This window comes from Patagioenas fasciata, chromosome 1 (assembly GCF_037038585.1).
Source record: "Patagioenas fasciata isolate bPatFas1 chromosome 1, bPatFas1.hap1, whole genome shotgun sequence".
Classification (NCBI taxonomy): domain Eukaryota; kingdom Metazoa; phylum Chordata; class Aves; order Columbiformes; family Columbidae; genus Patagioenas; species Patagioenas fasciata.
The window spans coordinates 49,405,075-49,427,798 of record NC_092520.1 but is presented as its reverse complement, the minus strand read 5'-3'; the positions used below and the strand labels follow the sequence as shown (position 1 = coordinate 49,427,798).

The 22,724-nt window shown below is 40.5% G+C and overlaps 1 protein-coding gene across 1 annotated transcript; it reads left to right on the top strand.

Annotated features, from left to right (window-relative positions):
• Window positions 1–10,281: 10,281 nt before the first annotated feature.
• SLITRK1 (SLIT and NTRK like family member 1) lies at window positions 10,282–14,591 on the top strand. The gene has a single exon (XM_065850729.2). It carries the CDS (start codon window positions 11,210–11,212, stop codon window positions 13,286–13,288), a length of 2,079 nt encoding a protein of 692 aa, XP_065706801.1. The 5' UTR covers window positions 10,282–11,209; the 3' UTR covers window positions 13,289–14,591.
• Window positions 14,592–22,724: the final 8,133 nt, after the last annotated feature.

Sequence of the window (22,724 nt, the reverse complement as noted above, 5' to 3'; positions counted from 1 at the left end):
CATTATTCCTAAAGTTTTTTGATTCCACGAGTCTGAATAAACTGTGTATTAATTGAACTCCTAACCAGTATCTGAATCTGTGTTGTATAATGTTGTTGGAGTGCTGAATGACTTTGGATAAAACCCATTTCTAGTTGGTTCTCCACTAAACAGTTCTATTTAGAATGAAGTCTGTTTGGAGTTTATCACGTACCTAAAATAATACTGAAAATTAAAGCCATCAACAGAGTGCTGAAGTGTTCTGTCATAGATTTGTTTCAGTTTCACTTTTAAAAGCTGAGTTTAGAAACAGTAAAATATTTTATTTAAATGATTTAAATATTTAATTAAAACTGAAACATTTTGTAATGTCTTCCCACTTTCTTCTTAAAAAAAAAAAAAAACAAAAAAAAAACAAAAACATGTTAATTAAGAAAAAACAAGAAAATAGTTTAATTCAAAAATCAATGTTTTTTCATATTCCAGCCATGACCTAAAAAGAAAAATCAATTGTTCAGAGAAATGTAGCTCTACCCTTTAATCTCTTTAGATCTTGAGAAATCCACCAAAAAAAGAGAGCTGTTACACTGAGTCTTCAGACAAAGAACCTTATATTTCAGCTGATCTCTTTTTTGCTTTGTTTTGATTTCGCTTTACCTTAAGCTGACCTTCCATGGTTAGCGTGAAAGTACACAAGTTGTTGAGTCAGTCCTCAATAATTTGAACTTTCATGCTGAGTGTTACAGGGAAGGAAAATGAAGAAGAGTGTCAGAGAGAAGTTAAGTGGGTCCTTCAACAGCAACCCCACCTGCCCTCCTACAGGTATTTCCCACTTGTGGCCCTGGAGTCCTCTGGCAATTTGTTACACACTCATACAGAGGGCAGAGCTACTATATTCTAGCGATGTTATTCACAACCAGATACAATAAAATTAAAAAATTACAGCTTTCCTACTGCTGCAAGGGTATATTTGGACTACGATATGTCTGTGCTGCCATCACGGAAGGGTTGGGCCACTTAATGTCTCTTTGGCCAGGGCTGAAAGGAATATACTCTTGTACAGGTTCATCAGACTGCTGGTAGCATGAATCATTCTGCATGTGTGCAGCATAGCGTATTTGTAATGTCTATTGACTTGTCCGAGGCTCATGCATTGGGTTCTATAGTGCAACTGCTGCACCCTCTGCACCAAACAAATTATCTGTTTGAGAGCCAAGCACGTGAATGCCAGAGCACATGCACCCTACCAGACCATATGATGCAGACCTGGTCTACAGCTTACGACTTTTTTTTTCTAGTTATAAATGTTGAAACTCTAGAATATAAAGAAATATTCAGGTCAAAGCAGGTAAAACAGTAAAAGTGAATATTATTTGAATAATGGTAAACTTTTCTGACTGTCCTTAGTCTTTCCAACTGAAAATATGCCAAAGAAGCCCTTGTACATGAGAGTAAGCAAGGAACTTCCATCCAAAGGAGAGAGTACTAGCCTACTTAATAAACAGTGGCCCAATTCTTATGCCAAATATTAAAAACAAATCTGAAGTAAACTATTTTCAAGTAAGTTCCAGTGAAATTATGACACGTTTATGAATTTCAAATATTTGTGTAACTTATGGAGTAAATATTTATGTTGCTTAAATAGAAGTTTTGCTGACAAAGCAGAAGCTTGTTTCACCCATAAAATCAAAACAGATTGAGGACAGCATATTTGGTATTTGCTTGCCTGGAATCTAAATAATGAGTACTCAAAAATTACTAAATACCACCACCATAACTATTTGTGAGATTGCATATTTTGTGATGCTGCTAATGGCAGCGTGTCTGAGCACTTGGACGTAGCTAAATGTACATATGGTGATGGGTAACTGCAAGGGGGAAAAGGGGACTTTTGTGATGTAATTACGTAAATACGGTACAATGAAACCCATGTACAAGGCATAAACTCTGCAAGGTTTGCAGTAGATTAAAATAGGGAGGAAACATGCCTGGAAAAATGAACAAGTCATGCTCCTGGATACAAGATAATCTATGTTGGGAGTAGGTGAGATTCATCCTTTCTTTTGCAGAGGTTGCAAGGATCATACAAACACCATGGATACACGAGGGAAAAAAAAAAAAAAAAGAGAAAGGAAGAAGGATGACTCTTGGCTTTGGCCCCAGCTTACCTCATCAAAGCGGTCTCAAGATTGATCCATAAACCTGACTGAAGCCATCACTGCTGACTGCATGGCATCAGTTCTGTGTTATTGAATACACACAAATACGCACAGCTAATGCAATAAATGGTTATTAAAGACTATTTGAATATGCAGTAATTATAACTGAAGTGTGTAAGAATTTACCATTGGAAAATGTGTGTTAATGCATGCCAGTTAGTAAAGCACTACTTTTATGCTGGCCATATTTCTCCCATCACAGTCATGTCTAACTCGTCTATATATACATATATATATACAGGTCTATATCTTTACATACATATACTTAGATGTAAGAATCTTGTGATATTGCATTTTAGATTCTGTATATTTTACATAATAATTTAAAGATAATAAAATCCAGATTCATCCAAGCTAGAGTTTTGTGGGGGCTGAATCCTGGACTTCAGTATGTCTCCATTCCCTTTAGAAATAGGGATCCTGCCTTATCACCTCAGCAACAACACTGATTTGGATGCTCTCATCAGTTCAGGAAGGACAGAATTGTTTGTGGACCACAATATGAACTAGATCAATAAAATGATTTTGGTTAAATAAAAAGCCTCAAGAAGTTAAAATTAGTGGCTGGAGGCTAGTGAAGGCAGTAAGGGATTTCTCAAATCAGCTTTGCCAATGGAGAAAAAAAAAAACACATATTGAGTCACCACTGCAGCCCTCTGGTTTTACAACAGAGTAATACATTTGAAATCATTTGGGATGCTATGATGTAAAATAGAGTAGTACAATGATTAATCAGGTCACCAACCTCTTCTCCCTTATGTCTCTGAAATGTTATTTAATTAAAACTAAAATGCCATGTGGGATTGGTCCCAGGGTATGGTTTCTAGGCACTGTATAAATAGGAAGAAGGTATTATTTTATTGTTAATAATGTTTCATCTATTCAGTCTTCCCAGAGTTTGTTGATGCCCAGCAACTCTCCTTTTAATGTTCAGACACCGCTGGGTGCTCTCCTAAGGGATTGTTTCAGACAGAATTTCAGAAATTTTCTATCAAGAAATTCCAATTCAAGTTAATCAAAACAAAGGAAAAATAATCTTGGCAAAACACAATTTAAATAAATGGAAGACAATGAACGTTATCAAAATCTGATTTCCTGGTATTCTGTTCTGATTTTCTGTTTCCCCGTTCTGATTTTCTGTTTCAAAATGTACTTTGCTTTATATTAGAAAAAAAAATTCAAAACATTTCACATTTTAATCAACTCAAAAGTTTTGTCTCAGGTTTCTGTTTTCAACTACACTGAAAATTATTAATTTGGTTTGCATCTTTACCTGATTGGTTGGCTTTGTTTTCAATTTGTTTTGTAGCAGAAAAGAAGGAACTGATAGATTTTCTGAAAACAAAACCACTTCTTCACAGTTCTCATACTCAAACAAGGACTTTTTTTTTTTTCTGAAATGTTTCTTAAGTGAGAGGTACTTTGTGTTTCAAATAGTTTATTATTTGTCTCTGTAATCTGTGTGTTTTTTGAATTCTGAAGTGTGAGTCAGAAAAAAAAAAAAAATCTGAGGAAAGAAAACATTCTTTTTCCCCTGTTAAAATAATTCAATTACAGTGAATTAAGATGTGAATTAATAAGAAAACCAAGACTTGGTTTTACTGTCACACCACTTAACTACATTAGGCCTCCAGAAAGAAAATGACTGGCATATGAAAGCTTTGATGCATAGAAACAAGTCTGAGAGAGGAGGAGAAGGAGTCGGGAAGCCTTTAGCTTTTGTTTTGGAACAGACTTATTTATAGAAATCAGTGGTTCTGTATCTCTAAAATACTGAGGTAGAAGGAAGGACTGAACCTTCTGAGACTTGGCTCTATTTCTAGCGCTATCAACGGCTTGATATGTGACCTTCCCAAGGTCAGTGCTTCTGCTTTCTGATCTGTTGAGCAAATAAGATTATACTGTATTCCATTGCAAAAGCCTCTGAGATGGGTTGATAAAAAGAGGAAGAACTGGGTATTACTTACATAAGATTTGACTTTTCACATGGTACTCCTAAGTAATTATGGTAATTACCTCAGTCACCACATTTGTTCATCCCAGATTTCAAAGCAAATTTGGGCCGCATAATTCCTTCCACTTCCTCAGACTGGGAAACTGAGGCATGAGAAAGATAAATGAGTTCCTCAGAGTCATACCAGCAAGCTATTGGTGGAGCCAGGAATGGGGCAGGTCTTTGCCTCAGTGGCTTGTTCTGCATTCTAAGAAGCACTTCCCCCTCCATTATGGAAAAATCGAAATATGTTATAGTTACAGTAAAGATGTAACCTCTTACCTACTTTTGTCCATTTAAATAAGCCTTGTGTTGCTGAGACTGAGCCATGAAAATGGATAAGAAAATAATTAATTATTGAGACCACATTATAGATCTATTATTCAAGCTGATGTGATTCAGTGTCATTACTTGTGTAAGCAATAGATTGAAAGTCTGGACACTTTTTTCCCAATATTTCTTTTTTTTTCTTGAGAAAGATACTTTTCAGTGCCTTGTATAGGTCTAAATGACACAGTGATTTGTGTTGCATAGCTTAATTCATGCTCTTCCTGTCTCAACATATGAGTTTTCACAAAAGGATGAAAGTAAGTTTTAACTAACTTTAAATTGCATGAATGCACTTTACTAAACTACCTCAGTCAGTTAAATATGTTGCAGACCAACCAGCTATTTTAACCTTTTGCTTGTTTGCTAACTCTGATATTTCAGGAAAGAATGAAATAAGCAAGCAATCAAGCTACAAAAAGGTCACATTAGTAAAAGTGAAGTACTATATTGTGTATTGATCACACTACACAGGAGTCAAGTCTTGCAAGATGTCGAGAATTGTGGTAACAAGTGCTTAAAACAATAACACTGGAATGCGTTCAAAAAAATGTGCTGAGGTTAGAATACGGTGCAAATATTATCACTACTTATTAAGAGCTATAACTTTATACTAGTATTTTCCCTGCTATAGCTGTCCAAAAGAATGAGTATATCTCACAGCTCCAGTTAATTTCATTGCAATATTTGTCCCCAGCTTAAATGTATGTCTTTTATAATAAAGAACAAAAATTAAAAAAATCTATGTAATCCAGCGCTGCAGTGCTGAACACTGTAATGCCAAACGTAAGAAGCAGAAGCCTGAAGTGAAATCCCAGTCCCCAAGTCAAGCAACCGATTGTCTCACACACTCCACTGGGAAAGACAGTATCAGGCCTTCACATCAGAATAGAAAAATCAAAGATTCAGCTTGGAGGACATTTCAGCGAAATGCTGCAGTGAAATTTCAGTTCACATTCTGGGGTTAGGGCTGCAGCAAAACCATCTCCCTCCATCTGTGCTCCACAATTTGAAATTCTCTCCAGAAAACTGCTAACCCACTTCTGTTGTATTGAACTTTTAAAGCTAATAAGTGTGTTTGAGAGTGAGTGAGCAAATGAGTGAGTTTTGGGATGCGAGGAATAAAAGGAGGTGGGTGACTCAGCTCCCCTTCTCTCTCCTTCTAACCAACAGCATAGCGGGCAGAATATACTTTCCCAGTGGAGTCACAGGGTCAATTCACTGCTAAGTTGGAAGGGGCTCAGTTCTGTTCCTTGACCTCCCTACAGTACTCTTTTCATTCGAAAACATGCCAGTTCAGCAGACTATGCATAGGCTGCAGGAAAAAAAAAAAAAAAAAAAAAAAACAATAGGGAGAAGAAAAGATAATATAAATGTCTCTGTGAATACAGTGCTTCACCAAACAGCTATTCTGATGAATATGTATACTGGAGAAAGAATGTCTCTTGGTTTTAATACTGGCTCCACAGTCTAAACACCTGATATGTGAAGTCTATGGGTCAAGCTCAGTCTCAAAGGGAAGCGCAGTGCAAACAAGTCCTCCCAGGGTTCTGCACACCCTGGTGGGTGCTGTAAGAAACTACCTGTATGCTCATGCTTCCCCATTGCCTTTCTCTGGTTCAAGGCATCTCAAAATTTTTTTTATTGCAAAGTAGAACAGCTGCAGCAAGAGGGCTGGTAGCCTGGTGGTTGAGGGTGTGAGCCAAGAAAGAGGAACATGTGGGCTGGCTCTTACACTGCAAAAGATACGTTTTTTTTCTCATCCTGAGCCAGTCTCCTACCCACTAGAGAGAAGTAGGCAAAACACTTCTCTAACTTTCTTTTCTTTCTTTTTATTTTTTTTTCTTAATCATCCACCACTGCATCATTTTGCAAAGCTCCATCTGGTGAATGTATCACATGGAGATTAGGAACAGGCTCACACGTCACTGCCCTCAGGAAAATGAAGAAGAAAAATATCTAGTTTCAGAAACCTTGTTAGGTTTAAATGCAATTTAGGTAGAAATCCAGTAGTTCAGTGAAGACTTGCCTATGAAACATGCTGAGATAGAAAATTCTGGGAGGAGATCCTTGTATTAGTTTCATCCCTCCTACCCTCATAAAACTAGATAATCTGAACTGGCTTAAAGTCATAGTTTCTGCAGGACTTACATAAACACATAGAGATACCTATGTTACCTTTCACTCCCAGCATAGTCAAAGCCTGAATAAAGACATAATTTCAAATGAAATAATGATCCTATGACTTTTATATTTGCTGAATCCATCATACTTTGTAGCGCACACATGCACACATACATTCGTGTAAATATGTGCATATGTGTGTGTGTGTATGTACACACAGCACCATGTCTACAGCATAGAAAGTCTTTATTGTGTGATTACACCTCCCACAGAAAAATGAAGTTGATTTTACATCACATAGGACAATCATTGCAAGAAAGATATCTACAGTAATAATTTTTTATTCTGTAGAAATTTTGTAGGTGCTCTGAGTTCTGCTTTGCAAGATTTACAATGTTAGTTGAAGTAAATAGTCTTTTAACGTGTCCTGACATAGCACAAATACACCCTTAACCAGAGTTACTTACTTAGTCATAGGCATGGGGAAATGGGAGACTACCAATTGAGAAAATGTAAAAGTACCCCAGGACCTTTTCTTATTTCAAAGCATTTTCCATATTAAGAGTAAAACTCTAAAGGCAACCATGATGCTCAAGACAATTTGCTAGTGTTCGGTTAAATATGGGACATTACACCCAAGATATAAGTAGGAAGGTCATTGTCTTAGGCTTCTAGGAGTTGCAAAGGCAAACAGGAGGTAAAAGGCATCAGATAAGAAAAACAGTCAAGCAAAACAGACTTGGGTGCTCTTCCCCTCTCTGATCTACAGGAAAATTTGGAGTGGACAATGTGAGCTCTAGTTATTCAACCTATGTATGGATTGTAAAATGGGATGCATATGATGAATTTTAAAGAGAAAGATTCATTGGCATTTCAGTGCTGCATGATCTCCTGCTTTGCCACACTCTGTAAATAAAACAGTAAAAAAAATTCAGTCAGAGAGTTCCTGATCAACCTGATCCAGGAGGAGGTATTTCCTTAATACATTTAGAGGAAAGCCTCTTTGCCTAAGATACATGTTTACAAGCTTAATTCAAGATGATGAGGAACTATAGAAATTAAGGATTATGGCACTGAATAAGGACAGATTAATTTCCTGGCTCTGACACACCTTTTCTGTGTAACTTCGATTACCGAATCTAAAATGGATGACACCTCTTTTCTTCCTCTGTGACTTGTCTTCTAGATGCTAACCTTTGCATGGCAAATGTTCTCTCAATACATATATCGTACATCTGAGACATAAATCTCTCTACCTGTTTCCAAGGAAAGTGGCTGAAAACACAATGGATTCCTTATCTAAATATTTTGGAAGTTACACAGGGTCCATAAACACTCTTACATCTTCAGGTAGATTTTTTACTTCTTTTTTTTTTTTTTTCCCGCTTTGAAATTCTGGGGCGCAGAATGGCTTCCACTGGTTCCCACCTCTCAGCAGATCCCTTAGAAGAAACAGCAATTTGTCCTTCATGCTTTGACAACAGGTCATTGTATCCCTCCTCTTACTTGATTAGGTTTTATTTATTTAATATCTTGTTAATGTTCAGGTCCTCTGGTTGCATTTTGATTGTTTTTACGGTGCCTGAGCAATTTTAATAACATGAAGGTAAAGATGCTCAGAAGGTTTATTCTAAGGTAGGAGGAGGACAAGCTCTTCGGTAATCCTGCCCCACATCCCGGTGAGCATTCACCAATCTCCAGATTTTCAGCCTTTCCTCCCTCGACCCTTTACGTACAGTGATCTTGTCACTGTTGCTGACAACGGGTGAGTGGGTCCCATACCCCGGTCCCCACCCGGACCTTTTCCTTCCCCCGCTTCCCTCCACGGAGTTTCCTTAGGGCTCCTCGGCCTCCAGCTCCCCTTGCAGTTCGAGGCTTCAATTTTTGATCCACAGCAGGTTTCTAGCCAGCCTACCACACACTCCCCTCCCTCCTCCCCCGCCCCCGGCTCCCCGCGACATCACCGAGAGACAAAGTCAAAGAAACCATCAGGAGAAATGAATTAATGCGCCTCAACGTGGCGCCAAGTTTCCTTCCGTCTTTTTTTTTTTTTTTTTCCTAATGAAACCACTAAGATATTTCTTGTGGTGCTTTCTGTCTCAGTGGGATTTTATCTCTTCTGGCCCGTTTGTAATTTATTGGACAGGCTTTTTCAGGGCCAGGATTTCTCTCTTTTTTGTCTGTTTTGTTTCCTTCTCCTGTCTCCTTTCTTCCTCCGGCTTCCCCCTCCCTCCGTAATCCCTACCCACCGTAACGAACCTAAAGGCTAAATCTCCATCCTGGGAACCCGGAGTGTCCACGGTAACTATTGTAACTTGTCTGTGGTATAATTACATTAATTTGATATGATCATCGTCGGCAGGATGTCTAATTTACTTGCAAGCGGCAGCCAGGGAAAAGCTTTGACCAAATTAGCATGCCGCCGGGACCAGGGTGTGCAGGCTCCATATGGCTCTCTGGCTTTCCCTATAAATAACCCTCCTCCAACCCACCCCCGCGGTCACATCCGCCCCTACCAGTATTGCCGCAAAGTTCACCAGCGGCGCCGAATGGGAGAGGTACAGCCCCGGGCTACAGGAGGCACCCGGCGCCCGGGCCGTCTCTCCTGCTCCCGCCTCCTTCTCCTCCTCCATCTCCTCCTCCTCTTCCTCCTCCTCCGCAGCGCGATTTGACGAGGCAGAGGAAAACGCGGGTTTCCATTTGCACCACCAGAGGTGCAACTGGTTCCTCGGTCGTAGGCATCTGAAACCCGTCCAAATGGTGCAAAAACTTTTGAATGCTTGGCTCCTTTCTTTGAGGCCAGGCACTGATTTTTCCACTGTGTAATCTCTTTTGTCAGAAGGGTTGGAGCTAGAAAAGGAGGCGAGGGGCGGGGGGCGGGGGGAAGGGGGAGGAGAGAGGAGGGGTCGAGGGAAGCAGGCGTTTTATTTCCACAGAGAGGATATTAGGAGTACCCCTAGAGAAATACCTATGTATGTACACATAAGCGTCTCCAGATTTTTACATATAGATAGGAATGTGAAACTGCACAACTGTCCGTTTCAGCCCTCTCCTCCCCTCCTTAAGGGAGACACTGTACTCCGGGGGAACAGGTAGCATGAATTGCTAACAGTGCAGCAACCCCCCCTCCCTACTCCCCTTCTTCTCTGTGGTCACTTAAATAATAATAAAAAAAGATATATATATAATGCAATAATCCACGGTTCAACATTGCATAGAGAATGCCAGCAAGACACCAAATCCAGCATGAAACACTATAGACTGCAGGGGAGGAAGAAATGCATTTAAAGCAACGATAAAAATGGCGTGCAGAATAATTACCTGAAATTGCTATTCGCTTGACATTCTGACACTAATTCTGTTCAAGCCATTGGGCAGTACAGTAAGGCCGACGCACCTTGCTCATCTGCTTGTGCAGGTGTGTGTGTTAATGGGGGCAATAAGGAACTGCTCGGGAGGAGAGGAATGCTAAAGTTTCCGTCTTAAAAGAAAAGAAAAAGATTAAATAATGCATTTAGGAGAAAGCATCTAAATAGATCGACAGCTTTTAATGCCAACGTTTTTAACGCTTGCCCTGTACGTGGATTGATTTTTTTTTTTCTCCAGCATTCCCTCAGCAGATGGATTTTTGCCACTGCAGCTCAGCAGAGGGTGTCAGATCTTTCAGAGTGCACCAGGTTGAAACGAGCAGAGCCTCTTAGCAACTCTCCCTCTGCGTGCGTCTGAGTGTGTGTGCGAGCGTGAGACTCGGCAGCAGCGGAAGAAAAAGGAAAAGAAGAGCGGGCGAGCGAGGAGGGGAGGCAGCGCGGCCGGCAGGGAGAGGCGAGGCGCGGCGCGGGCGGGCGGGCGAGCGGGCGGCCCCGGCCCCGCGGCAGCTCCGGCGGCCGGCAGGGATGGGCAGCCGCGCAGCGCTGCGGGGGCAGGCGCGGCGCGGCGCCGGCAGCTCGGTGGCCAGCGCTTAGGCTCGGGGGCGCGACTTCAGCACCGGGGGTGCTGGACAGCGCCCGGTGGGCAGCCCGGAGCGCGGCTCCGCGGCCGCGCGGCAAGGTCGGTCAGACCGGCGCGGAGCCGGGCACAGCGGCAGCCTCCGCGGCCACCGCCGCCCTCCCCGCCTGCGCCTCTCGAACATGCAGCGGCGGCCGGCGGCCAGCAGCACCGTTCCTGTGCCGGTGAGCCAGTCCGGCCGGCAGACCTCCACTTAGCTGCCCGGGAGGCGTCAGGGAAGGGGATCGAGAAGGAGGAATATTTTTTTTCCTTCTACTTTTTTTTTTTTTTTTCCGCGTGCCTTGCAGTACGTGCCTGGAGAGTTTGTGGATATAATTATTGACTGGAATCTGGGCTGTTGCAGTTGTGCGTGGGGGGGAGAGAGGGAGAAAGGAGAAAAGAAAGAGCACACCCCCCCCCTCCGCCGACCCTCCTTGCTCCCCCTCCCCACATTTTTTTTTCTCCCCCTTCGGTGGCGGTTCGGACATTTGATGTATTGAATGAACTGGAATTCCTTTCCGTGGGAGGAGGATGGTTGCTGTTACTTTGTGATGAGATCGGGAATGCATTGCTGGGTTTAAAAATGCTGCTTTGGATTCTGTTGCTGGAGACGTCTCTTTGTTTTGCTGCTGGAAACGTTACAGGGGACGTTTGCAAAGAGAAGATCTGCGCCTGCAACGAGATAGAAGGGGATTTGCACGTAGACTGTGAGAAAAAGGGATTTACCAGCCTCCAACATTTCACCGCCCCAACTTCCCAGTTTTACCATTTATTCCTGCATGGAAATTCCCTGACTCGACTTTTCCCTAATGAGTTTGCTAACTTTTACAATGCAGTCAGTTTGCACATGGAAAACAACGGTTTGCATGAGATTGTTCCTGGGGCTTTCCTTGGGCTGCAGCTGGTGAAACGCTTGCACATAAACAACAACAAGATCAAATCGTTCAGGAAGCAGACTTTCCTGGGTCTGGACGATCTGGAATACCTCCAGGCAGATTTTAATCTATTGCGGGATATTGACCCGGGAGCATTTAGGGACTTAAACAAGCTAGAGGTGCTGATTTTAAATGACAATCTCATCAGCACCTTGCCCCCCAATGTGTTTCAGTATGTGCCGATCACCCACCTCGACCTCCGGGGAAACCGTCTTAAAACCTTGCCTTATGAGGAGGTCCTGGAGCAGATCCCAGGCATTGCTGAAATCCTTCTAGAGGATAACCCGTGGGACTGCACTTGTGATCTGCTGTCGTTGAAGGAATGGCTGGAAAACATACCCAAAAATGCTTTGATCGGCAGAGTGATTTGTGAGGCTCCCACTAGGTTGCAGGGCAAAGATTTAAATGAGACCACAGAGCAAGAGCTGTGCAAAAAGAACAGAGTGGATTCTAGCCTAGCTGCTCCCCCTGCCGAAGAAGAAACCTGTGATCCTGGTCCCATTCCAACCCCCTTTAAAATACATGGCAAAGAAGACCCTGCCACACCAGGATCTGGTCCAAACGGAGGTACAAAGATTCCTGTCAACTGGCAAATCAAGACCAGACCCACTGCTGCCGTGTCGACTGTTAGTGCAAAGAGCAAACTACAAGCTACCGTGTCCTGCCCACAGATCTGCAGCTGTGACCAGATTCCTGGCTCGGGTTTAAAGGTTAATTGCAATGACAGGAATGTGAGCAGCTTGGTGGATTTGAAGCCCAAGCCGTCCAATGTGCAGGAGCTGTTTCTGAGAGACAACAAAATACACACCATCAGGAAATCCCACTTTCTGGATTACCGGAAACTTAATTTACTCGACCTGGGCAACAACAACATTGCCACAGTTGAGAACAACACATTCAAGAACCTCTTTGATCTTCGATGGCTCTACATGGATAGCAACTACTTAGACACCCTGTCCCGGGAGAAATTTGCTGGGCTGCAAAACCTGGAGTACCTGAACGTGGAGTTTAATGGGATCCAGCTGATCATGCCCGGCACCTTCAATGCAATGCCCAAACTGAGAGTCCTCATCCTCAACAACAACCTGCTGAGGTCTCTCCCAGTAGATGTGTTTGCTGGTGTCTCACTTTCCAAGCTGAGTATACACAACAATTATTTCATGTACCTCCCGGTGGCAGGGGTGCTGGACCAGCTCACCTCCATCACCCAGATTGACCTGCACGGCAACCCGTGGGACTGTACGTGCCCTATCGTGCCTTTCAAGCAGTGGGCGGAAATGCTGCGCCCCAAGGTGATTATGAGCGACCTAAGGTGCGAGTCCCCTGAAGATTTCTTCAAGGAGGATTTTGAGTCTCTTTCCAATGATGTGATTTGTCCTCAGTTAAAAATCTTGCCCACATTAACTTCTACTAATAAAAACAGCACTGGGTTGACAGAGACAGGTACTCACTCCAACTCATACTTGGAGACCAGTCGAGTCTCTATTTCGGTGCTGGTGCCAGGGCTCCTGCTGGTTTTTGTGACCTCTGCCTTCACGGTGGTTGGCATGCTGGTGTTCATCCTGAGGAACAGAAAGCGGTCCAAGAGGAGGGACGCCAACTCCTCTGCATCTGAAATCAACTCCTTGCAGACGGTCTGCGACTCGTCCTACTGGCACAACGGGCCCTATACCGCTGATGGGGCCCACAGGGTTTATGATTGCGGCTCCCACTCTCTGTCGGACTGAGGCAGCAGGATGGTCGAGGGCGGTCATCACCCAGGATGGACCGCCACCCAGGACCTGCCATTCATGCTCCGGCTGGTGTGGCGGCAAATGCCAGCCAGGGATGGCTCTGCATCTCAGCCACCTTTTGTGAGAAACAAAACACACACACACGCCCGCACACCCCCCTTACGACCCCCACAACAAGCACTGAAGCCCGGTGCAGGGGGGGATCCTGGCGCCGAGGCTTATCCTCCCAGCTCCACACAGCCTGGCGCAGCGGGCACATCCCCCGCCCGTGCGCTGCTGGGGCAGCAACAGACAAGCGAGGACCCACTTCCTTCGGTTCCAGCAGGGCGAATGACGACTCCTGGTTTTGGTGGGCTTTTGTTCTATTGTGTTGGGGTTTGGTTTGCTTTTTTGCCTCCTTCCCTTGTGGACGGACCCCTCTCCAAGAGGCCGGGAAGAGGAGGGGGGCGGAGGAAAGGCTGGTGTCGGCCTCCTCTTGACAGCAAGGCAGGAGTGAAAAGTTGCACGAAGGCATGAATGTAATGTAAATAAATAACTCCGACTCCGGAATAAACAGACAAATGGACAAAAAAGAAAAAAAAAAAAAAGTGCTGCATGGCTCGCATGGATACAACGCATCCCAGGGACGCTCCAGCCCCCGACTGGAAGCAGCGTCTAGTTCACAGCATCATCCCTCTTACCTGATAAGTCCCTTCATATCAAACCTTCTATATACGAAATACAGTATGATAATAAAAAGTGCCATTTCGCCATTTTTGTGTGATCAATAGGCAGTAGAGATCGTACTTTTACCGTGGAAAAAAATTGTAAAGGTTTTATTTATGACATAGTTGCATGAATATTCTCATTGGATTTTTTAATTTTATTTTTTATTTTGAAGTGGAAATTGCTGGGAGAGATTTGGTTTGTTGGTGGTGGGTTGTGTTTCATTTTTCGGAGGGATGGGGGTGGGGGAGGAGGGGAGGATTTGGTTTTGTTTTATCTCCTTTATCTCCTTTTTCAATATACATATTCAGTATTGCCTTTCCATCTGAATGTAAAAATTAGTACCCTTGATTTCTATTATGGTAACAGTGTAAACATTCAAAAAAAAAGAATCCAAAGCAGTTAAGCATGACCAATTAATGTCACTCTAGTGCTTAGGCTGCAAAGTTTAATGGTAGAAAATTCTGTGCTGTTGTAAATCTCACTATAACTTGAGGAAACCAGAACTGAGGAAGCAAGTGAAACTTACTAAATCTATTCGAGGATTTTATAATGGCATATTTTTTCAGTATTAAAGTGAAAATGTTTTCAACTCTGGGTCCTTACCATTTTTCCAGCATCAATTCTTGCAAGCGGGTTATTTGGGTTTAGGGGACAGAGCCTCCTTTCAGTGCTCTCTGTGTGTGTTTCTTTCCCTTTCTCTCCCTCTCCCTCCTTCCTCTCCCATTCAATCAAAAGCAGAGACACAAACACCCTTCCCTCACCCCTTCCCCAAAGTAAATAACACACAGAAGTTTCCTGCCCCCTCCCCTCTCCCTCGCCTTTTTTTTTTTTTTTTAAATAATGCGGCAGAGAATCCCTTTATTAATACTGTGAATCTCTCGCTGCTGCCGCCACCTCTGCTGCACACACTGCAGATATATTAGGGATGTTAGTGGGAATTTGATTTAATTGACTCTGCCTAGCTCGGTCTCATTAAGCCGGAGCCGGATTTCACCGGTCAGCACTTCAGGCCCGTAGGCAGCTTGTCAGCGAGGCGGGGCTGCTGCGGGCGGCTGGGCTCCAGCAGCTGCCGCAAGTGGGAAAACTAACTAGAGAAAGGACTTTCTCATCCCTGCTCTGAGTAGCTGCACCCTTTGATATTAAATGTTAAAAAAAAATTTAAAAAATATTAAAAAAACCCATCACAGCTCAGTGCTGCAGACTTCAGGCAGCTCGTATTTGATCCCGTTCCTGTACCGAGAAAGTGCCCCTAAACTCAGTAAAACCTCTAAAGGTGAAAGCTCCTGCAAATCACTTGTAACTCACAGCTCAAGTCCCAGTGGAGATATGGAGAATTTCAGTCACGTTGCTCCTGGCTTTCTCCAGGCAGAGAATCTTTTTAAAGAGTAAAACACCATAAGGGACTTGCTAAACTTCAAATACTGATTCGGTTTGCTTTATAGAAAATGCCCACCTTTGGGATATGGGAGGAGAAAACAGGCATACATAACATACCCATTGCAATAGATACATTCTTGAAAATGAGACAGAAGTCTGATCCCGGGTGTTCATGAAGTATTAAACGTGGGGAATAGATCATTCCTCCAGAATCCTTTAGCACTGTGGAGAGATCTGTAGTCTCCTAGAAAATATCTTGAAGTGTGGCTGTGTAGATCTCAGAACAGGGTGTCCTGCTTAATCATACAAACCATTCCCATTTTGAGAGACCTTCTTTATTCCTCCTTGCTTCTTTGTTAGACTGATTCTCCTGCCAGGACATTCTGTGTAAGACAAAGTGATGGCAGCAGAGACACTAGTTTGCCATTGTGCATTGTGCAGTCTACCAAATTGAGAAGAAAAATAAAATGCATTTACATATGAGCCAGTATTTCTGTCCTCAGGAGGCCATCAGCTTTAGCTTAGGCATAGTACAAAAAAAAAATCTCATTTAGGAATAACTCAGTGCACTCCTAGATGACTCCCTAAGTCTTGCTACCTTCTCCACGATATTGTGGTGACAAAATTGAAGGGCTGAGAGCATTAAGCATACTTCCTATGCTAAAAAGTCACAGTTACATTGTAAGAACTGTTATGGAAGTTAAGATAAAAGATATATCAAATTAAAGATGTCAAATCACCAACTGAGATCAGACATGCATGCATTCCAGAGAATACAATGCTAAATATTCCATTTTAATTTGTCATAATTGAGAAGTAGCATAAATTTGTAACTTTGCTCATTTACTTTCCTGAAAGTGCTAGTTCATTGGCACAGTTAAATAGAAATGTCAGTTCAATTAAAGTGTTGAAGATATGCATTTATCACCTTGTTTCTAGTTTGGGTTTGGGGGGAAATAACAAAATGACCCTTTCTCTTTCTATGTCATTTTCTGATTTTAACACTCACATGATTCTTTCTTCCATCTTGCAGACACTTGGCCTAAAGACACATAGATCACCCAGCTCTCTGAGTTTATATAATAATTACCAGGCTTCCAGTTTCAGAGTTTCTGTTATTTGCACGTGTAGCACTTCTAGGGTTCTTTTTATCAAAACAAAACACCTAACCAAAAACAAAAATAAGAGAAAGGGATGATGGAGGATGCATTGAAGGAGAGTGATGTGCGAGTATGTTGAATATGTTTAGCTGTAAGGCATTAACAACAACAACAACAAAATCTTTTATTCATTTTGATAAAGTTTAAGTGTTGTGATAATTGGAAACTTATCTAGTATCTATGTTGTGTCAAAATGTACATTTTTTTCTACTAGCTTGATGAGAATCTCATAACTTCAGGCATAGCATATATCACATTAAGTTACTTCTTATGTCTTCTTAATCATCACAGAAAAGAGACTTCTGTTATTTCAAAAAGGACATACAGGAAAGGAACAGGCATCTCGTTTAGGATTTTCTCTGTGTGTTGTTTTGTTTTGCTTTGTTTTGTTTTTTAATTAAAGAAAGTTTTATTTTCTCCTGCAAACACATTGACTAAGAATAGCCTAGAATTAAACTGTTGCCATAGAAATATCTGCCTGTATGCATGGTAGCCTCTTGTGTGCCATTGCAGAAGACTGAATGGAACTCCAGGAACAACCTGCTAAAATTTTAAATTAATACCTGTAGATGATGTGTATAATTTTGAGCAGAAGTGTACTGTTGGAACTCCACAGGAACACATTATTATATTGCTTTACTAATTTTATTTGTTGTACCAAGTGGTTTGATAACTTTAGTGCAGTTACATTTAAAATGTTTCAGATCTGCTTGAAAACAAAGATGATGTAAACTGTTTTGTTTTGGTTTGTTTGTTTAGCAAGATCAGTCTGAAGGGGGAGGTCAGAATTTTTCTGAATTAGAAAAAAAGAAGAAACTTTGTGTACTGGTGTTTACTTGGCTAGAATAGACATTAATTACAAAAGGTGAACATTTCACACTTTTTTAAGCTGGTGGCAAAACTCTTTAGGGTGAGAGGGCAGCAAGAAGCCACAAAATGCCCCTCCTAGAATAATTTTTAGCCTCCATGAGCCATGAGAAATTCTGTAGGTCTCTCGAATATGAAAGTCTCCCAAAGACAAGTAGTTCTTAGTAGAGGGGCAACCTCTTTCTCTTCATGTTTTTGACAGTGGCTTGTTCAATTGTAAAACAAAGCAGGATTTTGTTCAGGAGTGTAGTGCAGTTGTTTATATTATTTGCATTCATCACAGAGGGTTTGGCTACATTTTATTCAGGTATGATTGAAAGTGAACATTCTTAGATGATTATGGACTTCAGCAGGTAGATATTTTTGTATTTAAAAAAAGTTTCCGTAGGTATATAAGTGAAGTAAGACAATTTCTGTCAGTGAATCTTATTCCATCTGTTTGTGCAGTTCAAATTTGTGGGAATTCTTTCCGGGTTATGGTACAGAAATGACCGGGCAGTGGTCAAGACTTGTAACCTGTCTACTGCATAAGTACCTTTTTTTGGTATTTGGGAACAAGTCAGAAAGTAATGAAGTCACAGTTTGTGATGGTAAACTAAGATTACTCAGATATTTGTATAATCTGTTTAAAAAGTGTAATGTATAATCTGTTTAGGAGTATGGACATGGCAAATCAAAATCACAAGAATCTGTATTATTGTCCTCAGCTTTTCCCTGACAGAGGACATTAGCACTGGAAAAAAATGTAGACTAAAAAATGTTGCAAGTTTCATGTTGTATTACATTGCATTCATTATGATTATGTTTAGCAATGGTACCTTAGTGGATTAACTTGTGACAGAAGACGAAATGCAACATAATTGTCTGCGAGTTTTAGAAACTTTTATTATATTATCTTATAGGTGGAAAAATATAAATGACATCCATCAGTATTACTTCTCCAAGATTAATTAGCAAGTCAATTGACATATTGTCAAGCTGAATTATTTAATTTATCAACTAAAGTTTCTGAATCAATTTCTGTGTATATTTCTTAAATGCATTCTCCAGTCATGTGAGAGAGGAGCAAAGTCAGCAGAAATTTCCCTGAAGGAAACAGCAGTGTTCTGCTTCAAGTACTTGAAGGCTAAGACTATAAATTCATAGTAGAGGAAAGAATGGACAGAAACAGCTCATTGTAGAAGGTGCTGAGTTGACTTTAAGTGAACAAGTGTTATAAGTGCCATTGTTTTAGTGATATCAGTGGCAGAAAGGGCTTTAACATTTGCCCCATAGAAATATCAGTGCCATCAAAAATCTTCCAGACTTCTCCTTCTTCATTAGGTAGCAAGACTGATTCCCCTCAGATAGTTTCCAAGTCAGTGGAATGAATTCTCTTAGCTATGAATGATATTTATTGATGTCGTGACTGTTCAGACAGACCCCTCAAGTTTTGGTCTCAAAGTATGTCTAAGAATAGGTTATCACGTTTGGTTTGCATTACCTTATCATTCCTGAATCAACTGCAACTCTTTTGCAAGTAAGAAGTTTAGCAAACCTGACTTGCAGAAAACAAAAGAATGGGAAAATAATGGTTCTTTTTCCTTTAAATGAGAGCTCAAATAGTAAACATGGGCTGAGAACACACAGTGAAAATTTTGGAGAGCAGGGGAAAATATAATGGAGAACAGCTATGAAGAAATTAAGAAACAGTGTAGTCTGGTGGAAAATAATAGGGAATGTGACTCATTTTGTAAATCACTACGTAACCTAAAGTGTAGGTGGTATTTGTCTCACCTAGCATGATGGGCTTGATGACCTAGCACAAGCCAGTAGTGCCCTAAGAGATGTTCTGGTGTATCCAAGATGTGTGCATGAGGCTGGTAGACACAACCTAAGGGCTAGGGCACACTCCTATGTTTCCAGTGAGGCAGCTGGAGCCTAAGTGGGATACATTAGGACATCTGAATTTGGGAACAATCGAACTGAACTCTGAATCTACATGAAGAGTCTGGTTTCTTGGTTCACTTGACCCACATAATTTGAATTACCTTGGTATATGAGCTGTCTGCATGGTGCTGACAGAACAGACTCAAAGGCTTGTAGGACATACGGTCAGTGGTGCCAAGGCAAGATATGACAAATGGCACTGCATGTTTATGAATGGGCAGAGGAGCTGAATCCTAAATGTAGCTCAGTTATATACCCCTGCACTGCAGATAATGAAATTCATGTGAGAACTAAGTCAAACACTTGAAATTTTATAAAATAAATTATATCACAGGTAGTTAGGTGGGACATGACAATTAATTTTTAAAGGATGACTGTTAATTTTTAAAGTATATCAGTTACGTCAGATGTATCCCCCACACTTTTTCCATCTATTTTCTTAACTTGGATTTTAGTTTTGTCTTTTCAAATTGTTAGCTCCTTCACTTGGGGATTGCATCCTAACGGTTGTTTTTGGATGGAATTCCTATTTCAGCTGATGCCTTTAGAAATTGCTATAGTACATAATAACTATAATAGAAACATCACAAAGTAATAGAGGGCTCAGGAAAAAAAAAAAAAAAAGTAACAACAAAAATCCTGGCAGTGATTGCTGTTACCATAATAGTAAATAACTGGTTCTTGGGTCAAACTTGAAATATGAGGGATACAATACTCCAGGTTTGTCATCATTATTGAAGTCATTAAAATGATCATAGTGAGATATAAATGCTAGCTATGGATCAGAAAATACAGTGGAAAGTATTTCATAAAAAATCTGGTTTATGAAAAGAAAGTGCCGAACTGTAAGTGGTTTTCCACAGGAGAATTGAAAAGGGAAAAATATAATTGAATTATGGACACACAGTAACAACCTATTCACATGAGATATCTTAAAGGGAATACAGATACTAGGAAAGATTTAAGTGCAGGATGTAGAATATGTGGCTAGACCCCAGAGACTATTAGTCATATTGTAAGTGGATATATCAAATTGCCCAGGATAAATATGGCACAACACAGTTGTCAGTATTGTGAACTGGGCACTTTGCAAGCAATACGGACTTTTAGAGAGAAGTGTTAGAACTTAGATTGGGTACAAATGCAGGAACTGAAAGCATAAAAACAGTATAAGATTTTTTTCCACTGTTATGATGTGCGAGGCAAATGTTTCAAAATTAGTTTCTGTGATTATAAAGGTTATTTTATCAGGTGTCTTTGTTGTAGAATTTTCTCTATTTTAGTTATCTGGGTAAGAAAATATGGATAAACAGTTTCTACTAAAAGTATAACTTAGTACTAATTCCCTGGTATGTGATGAAGATCATAGTAGTTGAAAAATAAGTGTGTGAATGAAAAGATGATCCTTTCCTAGAAACATTTTTCAAAAAGCTAGGTGGATGGATACCTCTGAACCACTGAAATAGAGACGATTTTCTAATTTTGGGGTGTATTTTCACTATTGCAATCATCTTAGATCCCTACCAGAAATTGTGTTCTTCCCTATGACATTGTGTGTGCAGAGAATAATATTAACAGCAGTAAAAATAATGTTACCTTTCATGTTTAAGGATTTTCTGCTTTCTTAGTTCCTATAGTAAATAAGATGCATATATCCTATAGGGAGACAAAAACCCAAACTGTTTTCTCTCTGTCTTTTTTTTAAAAAATATTTCCTTTGTCTTTTTCATGTTTTAATTTAGATATACATACTTTTGAATGTAAAAACTTGATGCACAGACAAAATATGACAGTGTAAGAATGAACAAGAGGAATACACTAAATAAAGACACTGGTCCCTGCAGGTTTGCTGAAATTGTTCAGGAAGAAGAACTGCAGGTCTGAATGGCAGAGTGAAAGATGCTACTGGCGTTGGCTAAAGGTGCCCATGGGAACAGAAAGCACTTATGTTTCGAAAGGTCTTTCTATGACTATGTTGCTATTAATGAAAGATGATCTTAACTAACTAAAATTCGAATGTACGACAATAGTCCTCTGGAACTAAATAAATGAGAAGGTATATTTCAGATAATGATTAGACTGTTGATTTGGACCTTATTATAAGACAATATTGAAATTAAGCTGAGAAAGAAGTGGGTCTTACTACAGATTCATAAATTGCCGTCTGCTCCAACTTATTATCTTAGTTGCAGACATATATATTAAATTAAGTCCATTTATGCTTTGAACAAATTCATAGTATTCATAAATTCCAATCTGAATAATAAATGAAAGGATTCTTAGCCTCTTTTTATATTGTACATGAGCATGTCCATTATGTTATATGGATGAAATTATGAATGAAGTAAAAGTGAAGAAATAATAAGGCTAATAAGGTTTAAAAATGGGTTGCATATTTTAAAGGATCAGTTCTGGCTACTAGTGTTATATCATTAGCAGAGTACTGGTCAGATAACGTTTCACTATGGTTCATTCACATGGATTTTATCAGTGCAGTTGGTTATTTGAAAGCAATACATTTCTAATTATGAAGCAACAAGCTTATGGTAAAGAAATTTAGTAAAGAATGCTGAAGTTATGATAATTGTTAGATAAGGGTTGATAGTACGGGTATTAATACAGCCTTAATCAAATCTAGCATGATACAGACAGCAAATGGAAATTATCAAAATATATGTTTCATCAGAACATGTATATTTTTTTAGAGTAAATCACATCCACAGATAACTTTCTGTAGTTTGCACTGAATTAACACATTTTTCAAAAGGCAGAGTTAACTAAATTAAAAAACAATTATTCCTGTAGAGAGAGGAAGTCAGTTGCAAATGCCTGCTGTGTCTGTATTGATGAAGAATCAATCTTAATCTCTCATGCAGGATCAAACTGTCAAACAGTACTGGAAGAAAGAGAAAATTCGGAAAACAGAATTGTGTGACATAGGTCATCTGCATTGGACTGAGTGGCCCATACTTCTTTGGCTGCAATGGCATTCTCTGTCCTCCTAAACTAATGAAGCTAGAACCTGAGTGAACTCAATCACTAGAGCTATATTCCATAACAGATAATCCATAATTGAAAATCCCTAGTGAATCACTGTTATATCATGATATAGTTCTTTTTTCGGAATTGTCCACTGACTCTGTCCAAGACAAAATTACTACAGAGAGGACTAGCTCTTGGCAATGTGAACATGAGCCAATTTGGACTTGGACTTTGAGCCTAGGATTTAATTCTATTTCTTGCTCATTTAGAAGTGTGAGCATGCACAGTGTATCTGTTGTGGGCTCAGCATTTGCCCCAGAAACTCATCAATGGTCTTAAAAGTTGTGGTTTGTTGTTGTTGTGTTTCCCTCCCCTCTTCCTTCTCTCTAGGGTTTGATTATAAAATT

Coding starts and splice junctions, on each gene's coding strand:
- SLITRK1 (XM_065850729.2), top strand. CDS start 11,210: ATGCTGCTTTGGATTCTGTTGCTGGAGACGTCTCTTTGTTTTGCTGCT.